General features: G+C 62.5%; 1 protein-coding gene across 1 annotated transcript; it reads right to left on the bottom strand.

The window, feature by feature from the left end:
* Nucleotides 1–1,823: 1,823 nt before the first annotated feature.
* Nucleotides 1,824–4,391, bottom strand: SLC51A (solute carrier family 51 member A). The gene is made up of 9 exons (XM_075033231.1): nucleotides 4,348–4,391; nucleotides 4,047–4,141; nucleotides 3,540–3,694; nucleotides 3,350–3,423; nucleotides 3,104–3,262; nucleotides 2,872–2,983; nucleotides 2,608–2,754; nucleotides 2,303–2,408; nucleotides 1,824–2,178 (listed from the first exon to the last, which is right to left on the bottom strand). The coding sequence occupies exons 1-9, from the start codon at nucleotides 4,380–4,382 to the stop codon at nucleotides 2,042–2,044; spliced, it is 1,020 nt and encodes a 339-aa protein (XP_074889332.1). The 5' UTR covers nucleotides 4,383–4,391; the 3' UTR covers nucleotides 1,824–2,041.
* Nucleotides 4,392–10,153: the final 5,762 nt, after the last annotated feature.

The raw sequence follows: 10,153 nt of genomic DNA, 5'->3' as shown, positions 1-10,153 counted from the left end.
AGTGTGTGCCAGATCCCTTCTGCCAGCCAGCTCCCATCGTGGTCTCTTCACCTGCCATCTTAGCAGTGGTTTGAGTGATAAGATGCTTCAGTAGGGGGTCAAAAGATTACCCAGTGTTTCTGCAAGTCACCATCGCTCCTGATGTCCATCCCCACCTCTGTTGTAGGTGTAGAGCAGATGCTGCTACTGGAGCAGATGCCATGCAAGGCTGGTTAAGGCAGCATTAACTAATTGTCTGTGTTATGGAGGTGCTTCAAGGCTCCTTCCTTTACCTGGCCCCAGGCTGGCAGGGGTGGACGTTCCTGCTGTGCTCTCAGGAGCAGCCACTGCTGTGGAGGACGTGCCCCAGGGACAGGCCAGACCCATCCAGCGGTCTCGGGAGAAAATGCCACTGCCCTGGCGTTACCTTGGCCATCAGACCCCAGCCAGCAGCACCCAGAGGTCAGTGTCATGGCTGGGTGTTGAGCACCCCATGACAGCCCCATCCCATGGCTAGGCTGGGCTCTGTCTTCCTGATCTCCTTCTGTGACCAGGTGACCCGCCTAGTGGATGAAGGGAAGGCTGTGGATGTTGTCTACCTGGACTTCAGCAAGGCCTTTGACACTGTCTCTCACGGCATACTCCTTGAGAAGCTGGCAGCTCATGGCTTAGACAAGTGCGCTCTTTGCTGGGTGAAAAACTGGCTGGATGGACGAGCCCAGAGGGTTGTGGTGAATGGAGATAAATCCAGTTGGTGGCCGGTCACAAGTGGTGTTCCCCAGGGCTCAGTTTTGGGGCCAGTTCTCTTTAATATCTTTATCAATGATCTGGATGAGGGGATCGAGTGCCCCCTCAGTAAGTTTGCGAATGACACCAAGTTGGGAGGGAGGGTTGATCTGCTCGAGGGTAGGGAGGGTCTACAGAGGGATCTGGACAGGCTGGATCGATGGGCTGAGGCCAATTGTATGAGATTCAAGGAGGCCAAGCGCCGGGTCCTGCACTTGGGTCACAGCAGCCCCATGCAGCGCTACAGGCTTGGGGAAGAGTGGCTGGAAAGCTGCCGGGCAGAAAAAGACCTGGGGGTGCTGGTTGACAGCTGGCTGAATGTGAGCCAGCAGTGTGCCCAGGTGGCCAAGAAGGCCAACGGCATCCTGGCCTGTATCAGAAATGGTGTGGCCAGCAAGAGCAGGGAGGTGATCGTCCCCCTGTACCCGGCACTGGTGAGGTCGCACCTCGAGTCCTGTGTTCAGTTTTGGGCCCCTCACTGCAGGAAAGACATGGAGGTGCTGGAGCGTGTCCAGAGAAGGGCAACCAAGCTGGTGAGGGGCCTGGAGCTCAAGTCTTATGAGGAGCAGCTATGGGAATGGGGGTTGTTTAGTCTGGAGAAAAAGAGGCTGAGGGGAGACCTTATCGCTCTCTACAACTACCTGAAAGGGGGGTTGTAGTGAGGTGGGTGCTGGTCTCTTCTGTCAGGTGGCTGGAGATAGGATGAGAGGAAACGGCCTCAAGTTGCGGCAGGGGAGGTTTAGATTGGATATTAGGAAAAATTTCTTTACTGAAAGGGTTGTCAGGCATTGGAACAGGCTGCCCAAGGAAGTGGTGGGGTCACCATCCCTGGAGGTATTCAAAAAGTGCGTACACAAGGCACTTCAGGGCGTGGTTTAGTGGGCATGGCTGACGGTTGGACTTGATGGTCTTAAAGGTCTTTTCCAACCTAAATGATTCTATGATTGCTCCCCCTGTATGGAGTTGAAGTCATCTCCCACCCAGCCAGGGCAGGAGACGATCTGAGCCCAGTCACCGGTGCAAGACTCAGATACAAATTTATCTTTATTCGGTGCCACACAAAAGCCTCCCCGTATTGGAGGTGGCTTCACGGATCCCTTTGGCTTGTGGCTTTCAGTTTTCAGACGCTTTCACCCCATGCCGAGATGCCCTTTCCCCCTCTGCCTCCTCTGCTGCCAGCAGCTCCCCAGGGCCGGAGGAGGAGGAGATGGTTGTACAGGGCAGACCAGCCCCTCGTCTCACTCTGCCCCTCAGCACCCCAGTTTCTCCCTCCTGCTCACGCCTTGACGTTGGTGCCTGCGGGTGCAAAGCTGACGGGCTGGTAGCCCGGCTTGTCATCCTGCTTGCGGTAGTACATCCGTGTCACCACTGCCAAGATGAAGGTTTGAGGGATCAACAGCTGTACGTTCATCTCTGGAAGAGGAGAAGGGTCATCTGAAGCTGCCTTCATCCACCATGCCTATTCCCCACATCCTGCTATGCAACGGAGAGGCTTGGCCGGGAACATGCGACGCCGCTCCCCCATCTCCCGACTTACGCTGCGACCTGGCCTTGGAGGAGAAGGGCGGCGAGCAGGCGATGTTGCCATTGTTGGCCAGGATGCTGAAGATGGTAGGCTGCAGTGCCGTCAGGAGGAGGAGGACCTGCGACCACCAACACCCGAGGTGGCGGGGGCCGCGCTGCTGCCAGGCTCCTGCCTTTCACTTTCCTCGCTCTCCCGCAGCCAGACGTGGCTCTTGCTCGCCAGCGGCTCCTGCCCCACCATACCCCTCACTCCGCCTCATCCCGTTCGTGCCGGAGGAGCCCCTCACCTGGGGGGAGCCGGGCAGGATGGGGTCTCACCTGGAAGCAGGAGAACTTGGCCTGGATGTTCTGCTCGGCCAGGTGCAGCCGGGCCTGCCGAAAGAGGATGCCCAGGGCCCACAGCCCAAAGAGGGTGGAGGCGCCGATCACTGTGTTGATCCAGAGGGCCACGCTCTCCGCCGAGATCTGGAGGAGAAGACAGAAAATGCACCTGGAATGACAAAGCTGCTGGACAAGGCAAGGGCTGGGGGAGGCTCCCTGTCCAGGATGTCACCCTGCCCGTCACCGTGCCCTGGCACTCACGTCAGCAGGGTTGTAGTTCCCGTCGGTAGCCAGGACCAGCCCCAGGAAGACGGCGACCACCTTGAAGAAGGCATACTGGAAAGTCCCCAGCATCAACAGTTGAAGCTTTCTCCTGGCACAGCAAGAGACCAGTAGTACCCTGAGGTCCCCGAGCCCCTGCCTAGGGACTTTTCTTCCAGCCCAGCAGAAGCAGGGGGTGAAGGGCCTCCCCAGGGGCAGGGGGTTACCTCACCTGCTCATGGTAATTCGGGGCAGGCAGGGGCAGCAGCAGCAGCAGGGCCCCGTGCTGACCACCATGGGCACATCTTTCAGGGTGCTGAGCACCGCCTCCTTCCCCCCGAAGCCCTCCACCATGACCAGCATCAGGAGGTAGAAGCAGATGGCAAAGTACCTGGGGAGGAGGAGGAAGAGGAGGAGGAAGGCAGGTCAGGCTCCGTGGGCTCCCAGGTGCCCCTGCCCTGGGGCAGGTGATACTCACGTCGTGGTAGCCATCTCCACCACCATCATGGAGCGCGGGATCCACAGCCCGAAGCAGCTGACCACGGACACAACCTGGGAGATATGGAAGCTCGGCACGCTGCCGCTCCCCCCCCGCCAGGGGCTGGCACCCCTTGGGTGGCCCTGTCCCCCTGCGGTATTGCCCCCCACCGCCCCACACCCCAGCTCACTGTAGGGGCCGAGCTGCTCCAGCAGAGGGTCTTCATCTTGATGGGGCAGCGGATTTTGCGGGTGAGGTAGAAAGCCTCTTCCACGAAGATCGCGACCGACAGCAGCGTCATGATGGTGGCGAGGCCCATGATGGCGAGTTGGGCCACGTCCAGCTCTGCCGGGGAGGGGTGAGAGGCCGGCTCCATCCCGTCCTGTCCCCCCCTGGGGCCACCACAGCAGGGAGCTGCCACCCGACCCACCACTCCACAGCTTTGGGCAACCCCTTGCCGCGTCCTCATGTCTGGCCACACCAGAGCTGGTGCTTCTGCCCTGCTGCTCCCGTGTCTCATGTCACCTGCCCTGGTGCTGGCCCTCCCTGGGTTGCCCCCATTCCTGCAGGCATGGCTGTGGGGTGGGAGGCTGAGACCCTGACAGCACCCGGCTGCAGCCACCCTACCTCCTTCACCCCTGTCCCGCTCCCACCAGTGGCAAGAGGAGGGTCCCCCGTGCCCAGTCCCCCCACCTACGCTGCAGCAGGTGCCGGGAGGTCGGCGGCAGGGAGAAGCAGGCTGCCGGCACGCTGAAGTTTCTGATCAGCATCTCCACCAACGGGCGGGGGAACCTGCGGAGAAGAAGGGGAGCGAGTGCTGCACGGGGTCGGCAGGGACACGGGGGCACCCAGCCCTGCAGGGTCCCCGGGGTCCCCTGGCTGGCTGGCCTCACCCCCAAGCACCTCCCTTCCGTTACAGAGGGAATAACCCCAAATCCTGCTCCAAAAAGTTGGCTTTGCCCGGCTGCAAAGTGACACCGGGGGTCCCTGCCACCCACCTGGGGTCCTCTGCCAGCTCCATGCTGGGGTCCATCCTGCTCTGCTTCTCCCTGCCTCTGTCCCAGCGGCCGCGGGGCTGCTCAGCACTGCCTGCCTCAGCTTCCCTCGCCGGCCCACGGGGTCAGAGTCCCCAGGGCAGGGACTGCGGGGAGGCTGACGCGCCTCGTTCCAGTTTAACCAGCAGCCGCCGGCGCTCCCCTCCCTCTCCCGCTGCTGCGGGCGCCCATTGGCGTGCCCCCACGCTGTCCTGGCCCCGCCGAGGGCCTCGGCCTCCCGGTTATTGACCCGGGGCGCCGGGGAAAGCGGTTATCGCCCGTGCCGGCGCGCCTGCGCGTCCCCAAAGCTTGGGGAGCGGGGCATCTGTGCTGGGGTGACGCTGTCTATGCGTCCCCTCGGGTAGCCCGGAGAGGGGCTTGTGGTGCCAGGGGTCCCCGTGGTGCCACGCAGGGTCCAGGACGCATCCTCGTGTCCCCTCGGCAGCAGCCGTGGCCGGGTGGGGAGGTGATGGGGAGGTGATGCCGTGGGGCCACGGGACGCCTGCGAGACCCTGCAGGGCTCTGCGGGCTGTGTGAGGAGTTTGCGAAGGCTCAGCTCGAGGCAGCCCAGGGCTGAGCCCTGCTCAGAGCAGCTCCCACGACACTAGAGGGCAGGGCTGGTCCACGGCTCAGCGCCCTGGCTCAGCACCCCAGCCTCTTGGGACAGAAGCAGAGCCCAGGCCTGGGGAGGGGGGCAGCGGGACGGAGGGGGCACACTGAGCAGGGACCTGGGACTTTAGACGTGGGGACCAGTGTATCCTTGTCCTAAATGGATCTCAGCATCCTCATGGGTCCCAGGGGTGCCAATGGCTCGTGGTGTCCTCCCAGCACACCAAGGAAAATGAGCACTGGTTTGTACTGGGTCCCCAGGGACCTTTGAGCTGCCACCCTTTGCCCCTCTGGCAGTGGGCTCCTGCTGAAGCCAGAGCGGCACCGGCACCACAAATGGGGTCCCCTGCACCCTGCTGTGGGAGCAGGGTGCTGCAGTTGCCATGGGAATGGGATACAGGGTGGGGGAATTCTGCAGTTGCCGTGAGAATGGGATGGGGGGTAGGAGGGGGATGCTGTGGTTGCCATGGGAATGGAACGGGTTGGGGGGATTCTCTGTGCGTGCAGTGGGAGTGGGATGCCGTCCATCCTGTGAGGCCAGTGCCCTGCAGCTGCCCAGCCCGCCATGGAGCTTCTCATCCCCCTTCATTTCAGCACCCTCGTCTACCTGAGCTCGCTGTTCTTCCTGTAAGTCACCCCACGGGCTGAGCCCCATCCCGGGGACATGGGGCAGCAGAGCTGCTGTTTCACACCAGCGTCCTCGAGACTTTAAAGCCAGGCATCAGCTCAAACGGCCTGGATCTGCCTCCTCTTCCCCATCACCCCTCAGCTCCAGCAGCCCCTGGGGCTGAGCACCCCAAGGCTCTCTCCCCACTCTCCGCCTCTCCCACGGCCGCCCCAGGGCTTGACCCCAGCCCCGTCCTCCCCGAATCCCCGCTTGCAGGTGCGTCTGGCTGGCTCTGCACGTCGCACTGCTGGACCCCGGCTCTACCACCATCCTCTTCCTCCTGCGTCTCACCAGCTTGGTCCTGCTCTGCGTAGTCAACCTGGGGCTCCTCCAGCTAGGTGGGGTGACAGGGGAGCAGGGCCTGCTCCGTGGTGGCGTGGCCCCAGGGGCTGGCCCCGGGGCTGGGGGGACACAGTCTCCCCACGTGTCTCCCGCAGCGGTGGCCTGGGAGGACAGGCTGAAGCAGGGGCTCTGCAGCACAGGGAGACGGCGCTGCCCGTGTGGGTCCTACTGTCACAGCTGGCCACGTGTCCTCTGCTCCCCGCACTGCAACCGCTCCATGGAGGTGAGGGACGCGGGGCACCCCGGGAGCCTGGGGGTTCTGCACGTGTCGGAGGTGCTGCGCATACCCAGCCCTACCCACCCCACCCCTCAGCCCCATAAACCAAGCCCTGTACCCTTCTCCCTACACACTGCATACCCCCGCCCCATCCTGCCCTATATACTGTGCCCCCCACACCTAACCTAGCACACTGCACCCCGTAAACCCTATCTGTAGCTCGCATGCTCAGCCCTACATGCTGCACCCCATATACACCCATCCCTATACATTACACCTTGCACACCCAGCCCTACTCCTTGCAGCTCCTACACAGCATACCCTACACCTAGCCCAGCACACACAGCTCTCCATGTTGCACCCTATATCCCTGTCCATACATCCTACACGCTGCACACCCAGCCCTGTGCACACAGACACTCCTTGCACACACAGACACGCTCACCCCCGCCTTGCACAAGCGCACCCCCCCATGCACACGTGGCCCCTGCGTGCAGCACTGTGCGGAGGGTGGCCACAGCCCTGGGTGCTCCCGGCCCCACAGGGTGCATGGGACCTATGGGGGGCCCCCCCCTGCCCAGCATCCCCTTGCCGCACCAGTTTCACCAGCATTGCCTTCGGCTGAAGAAACACATCAGCTCCTACGACATCTGCTGCGTCTGCCTCTTTGTGATGGTCAGCGTGAGCTATGTCATGGCGGTCCTGCTGTCCTGCCTCATCTACCCGGCGCTCGTCCCCCTGTGGTCCATCACCTCAGTGACGATCTGCACGTATCCTTGGCCCTGGGAGGCAGAGCCCTGCACCGGCATGCACACACACGTGCTGCACTGCCCGGGCCGTCGCGTGCAGGAGCCTATTCACCTGCCTGCACGTAGCCCCGGGGCCAGCACCACCCGTGGGTGTCCATTGCACGGGGGTGCACAGCGTCCCATCACCCAGCACACCTGTGTCTGTTGGTCCCTGACTCACTGCTCCAGCACCTTGATGACCCTCCTCACCACTGTCTATCTGAGCCTGATTGAGCCCTGGGTCCCCTGCGTCCCCCGAGCACAGCACACCCCGAGGTTCCAGGTATGGCTGCAGGGCACAGAGCATCCCGCCAGGCCGGGAGGGGGATATAGGACGTTGCTGCAGACCCAAGGCCAGAGCAGGGGGGGCAGCCCCACATATCGATGCTCTGCGTGAGTTGGCCCCACCATGCACGTACATGCATGCGTGGGGGGTTCCATCGCTGCACACACTCCCCTCTCCATCCCCTCTTGGTGCTGGATGCACCGATGATATCTGGCAGCACTGATCCACCTCCACCCGCACCGAGCCCCCAGCCCCACCACTGTGTCCAAGCCCACCCTGTCCCACCCCACGTGGGGCCAGGACACATCCGTCGCACTATCCTGCTGTGGACGGCGCGCTGTGGGGCTGGGTGTCATCACCCCAGAGCTGTACCCCGAGGACACAGAGGGCTCTCGCCCCTGCAGCCCACGGCCCTAAGCCCTCCCTGTGCCGGCAGGACAGGACGTGCCTGCAACTCGCTTGCTCCGACCTGCCCCAGGAGTTGGCAGAGATGGATGTGGAGAGGGGAAATGCAGCAGTATGGGGTAGCCCAGGGTCCCCCACAACTTCTCCCCTTATTCCAGCCCCTGTCCATGCTTGGGATGGGTGGTCCTGGGGCCACCAGGGTCCATGGCCACCCTTTTACCCCAGACACCCTTCTCCACACAGGCTGCTACCGCGGCCAAAAGCTGGCAGGATGGGCAGGAGCCAACGGCAGGTGAGCATTCCCTGGCATGGGCAGGACGGGGGGGCCATGCAAGGCACCGGGCAAGCCCCACCAGCTCAACCTCAGCCCCGGACCCCTGGGATGCTCCGGGGAAGAGCAGCACCAGGCATGGGGAGCCCCTTTCCTGCCAAAAACCTCTTCAGCAGAGAAGGAAAATGGAGCACTGAGACAGGAGCCATGCACCCACCGGCCCAGGGCAGGGGTGGTTTGAAGGCTCGTGGCCCCCTCGGCATCGGGGTGGCTGTTTTGCCCTGAGGAGCTGGCGGAGAGGCCAGAGGCAAGGCTGGCAAATCTCCCCATTTGCTCAGTTAGCTTTTTTATTTTAAACAAAACTGTTTGACTATTGAAATCCTGCCCCCCTCAAAAAAAACAAGCAGACCCTCTTGGCATGGCTGCATCGCCCACGCTGCTGCTTTGTCAGCGTTCCCCAATACTTGGAAAAGTGCTTGAAATGCAAATATTTGCAAGGGTTTTTAGACAGTTTTCCACTCGTCTCTAATTCCCCACAGTTATGGCTGGAGGGGCTGACCCCAGCAGGCACGACAGGCTCCCAGATAACCATCACCAGCTTTCCCCATGGCCAGGACACAGTAGGGAAGGAAAAACTTTGTTCAAAGCCCCAGTAGGTGCTGGTAGGAGGCCAAGATGCGTTCCTCCCCATGCTCTCCTCTCCCACCCAGGGCCTGGGGCCGTAGTGGATGGTGGGGATGCCAAGGAGTGAGAACTTCACACCGAGCTCAGGCTGTGGTCCAGCTGGACAAGTGGACAATAAAGATCTTTACCCTGAGCTTTTGGTGAGCCATGGTCACTGCTGTCCCAGGACACAGAGGGACAGACCCTGCTCAGCAGGATGGAGCAGCCAGGACGCTCCCTCCCCCAAGGGACATCCCTTGCTCTGCCCGGTCCCTGTGCCAGGCAGGACCAGCACCCTGAGAGTAATGGGACCCTGTGGTGCAGGGGGATGCCTGGCACCCACCTCTGGGGGAAACCACACTCCACGGGCATCTCATCATAGGCATACCCACGCTCTGCATGACCACAGGTGACCCTGCTACCCCCCACCCCAGGGTTTTAGGGGAGAGGCAGCATCTCCACCCCACCGGTATCCCAGTGGCACCCCACTAAGCTGCTGGAAGCAGGAGGGTGGGCACAACTTAAGAGAAACAAATAAAACATGGAGGTCAACCAGACTTGTGAAAGGGACAGGAAAGCCTTTCCCAGGGCGCTAGCCCGTCTGGCCCCCCCCCAGCCCCCGCAAGCTTCGCCCCAGTGAGGAAAACACCGCTGAGAGTTTGGTGGAAGTGGATGGGGGGGCCAGATCCTGCTGGCGGTCACGCAAGACTGCTGCCACCATCCGCCTTCACAAGCCCCACCACAACCCACAACCACCCAGCGTGACGGCCTCAGCTGGGCCCCTGCAATTCCAGCAGCGTCACGCTCGCCTCGAGCATCCCCCCCGCAACGGTCAGCGTGGGGCCGTGGCAATGCCCCCAGCCCTGGCCCCAGCGCGGCAGGGATGGGGCTGGCTCCCCTCGGCCCCAGGTCTGGAGCCGCCCTGCTGATAGGGATGGCAGGGAGCCCTAACCCGCAGCTGGCCCACAGATAAGACCCGTGTGCTCCCCACCGATTGCGCCGGGAGGCAGCCGGTGGGGCAGGAGTCCCCATCCCCGGGAGATAGGGCCGGGAGGGAGCAGCGAGCGAGGAGGGCACGGGGGCTACTGCAGAGGTGTGAGACACCGGACCCCTGCAGGTCCCTTTCTCTGGGCAGGGGAAGGCTCCCCGGCTCCCCCGAGAGGTGGGGTGGCACAAGGTGTGGACCCCCTGGCAGAGCAAGAGCCCTCACTCAAATCCTCCCCTTCCCAGCAGGGAGCAGTCCCGCTGACACTGGAAAACACCTTCCAGCGCCCTGCAAACCCACGGGGCTGCATCACGGGCTCGCTGCAAGGCAGGGTCAAGGACTCCGCCGGGACTCAGTTTCACCACCTGTAAAATGGGGTGAGAGCCCTGCGACACAAGGGCAGAGAGGGCTCAGTCTCTCATCTCTCCAATGCCCGGGCACGGACCCGTGCCAGGTGTTATTTATAGACCAAGCTGTCATTTCAGGTGGGGACACGCTGCCTTCGGATCCAGCCAGCCGCCTTCAGCCTCTGCCTCA

The sequence above is a fragment of the Buteo buteo genome, chromosome 7 (assembly GCF_964188355.1).
Source record: "Buteo buteo chromosome 7, bButBut1.hap1.1, whole genome shotgun sequence".
Lineage (NCBI taxonomy): Eukaryota > Metazoa > Chordata > Aves > Accipitriformes > Accipitridae > Buteo > Buteo buteo.
The sequence above is the reverse complement of the archived record's forward strand: the minus strand, read 5'-3'. Positions and strand labels throughout refer to the sequence as shown.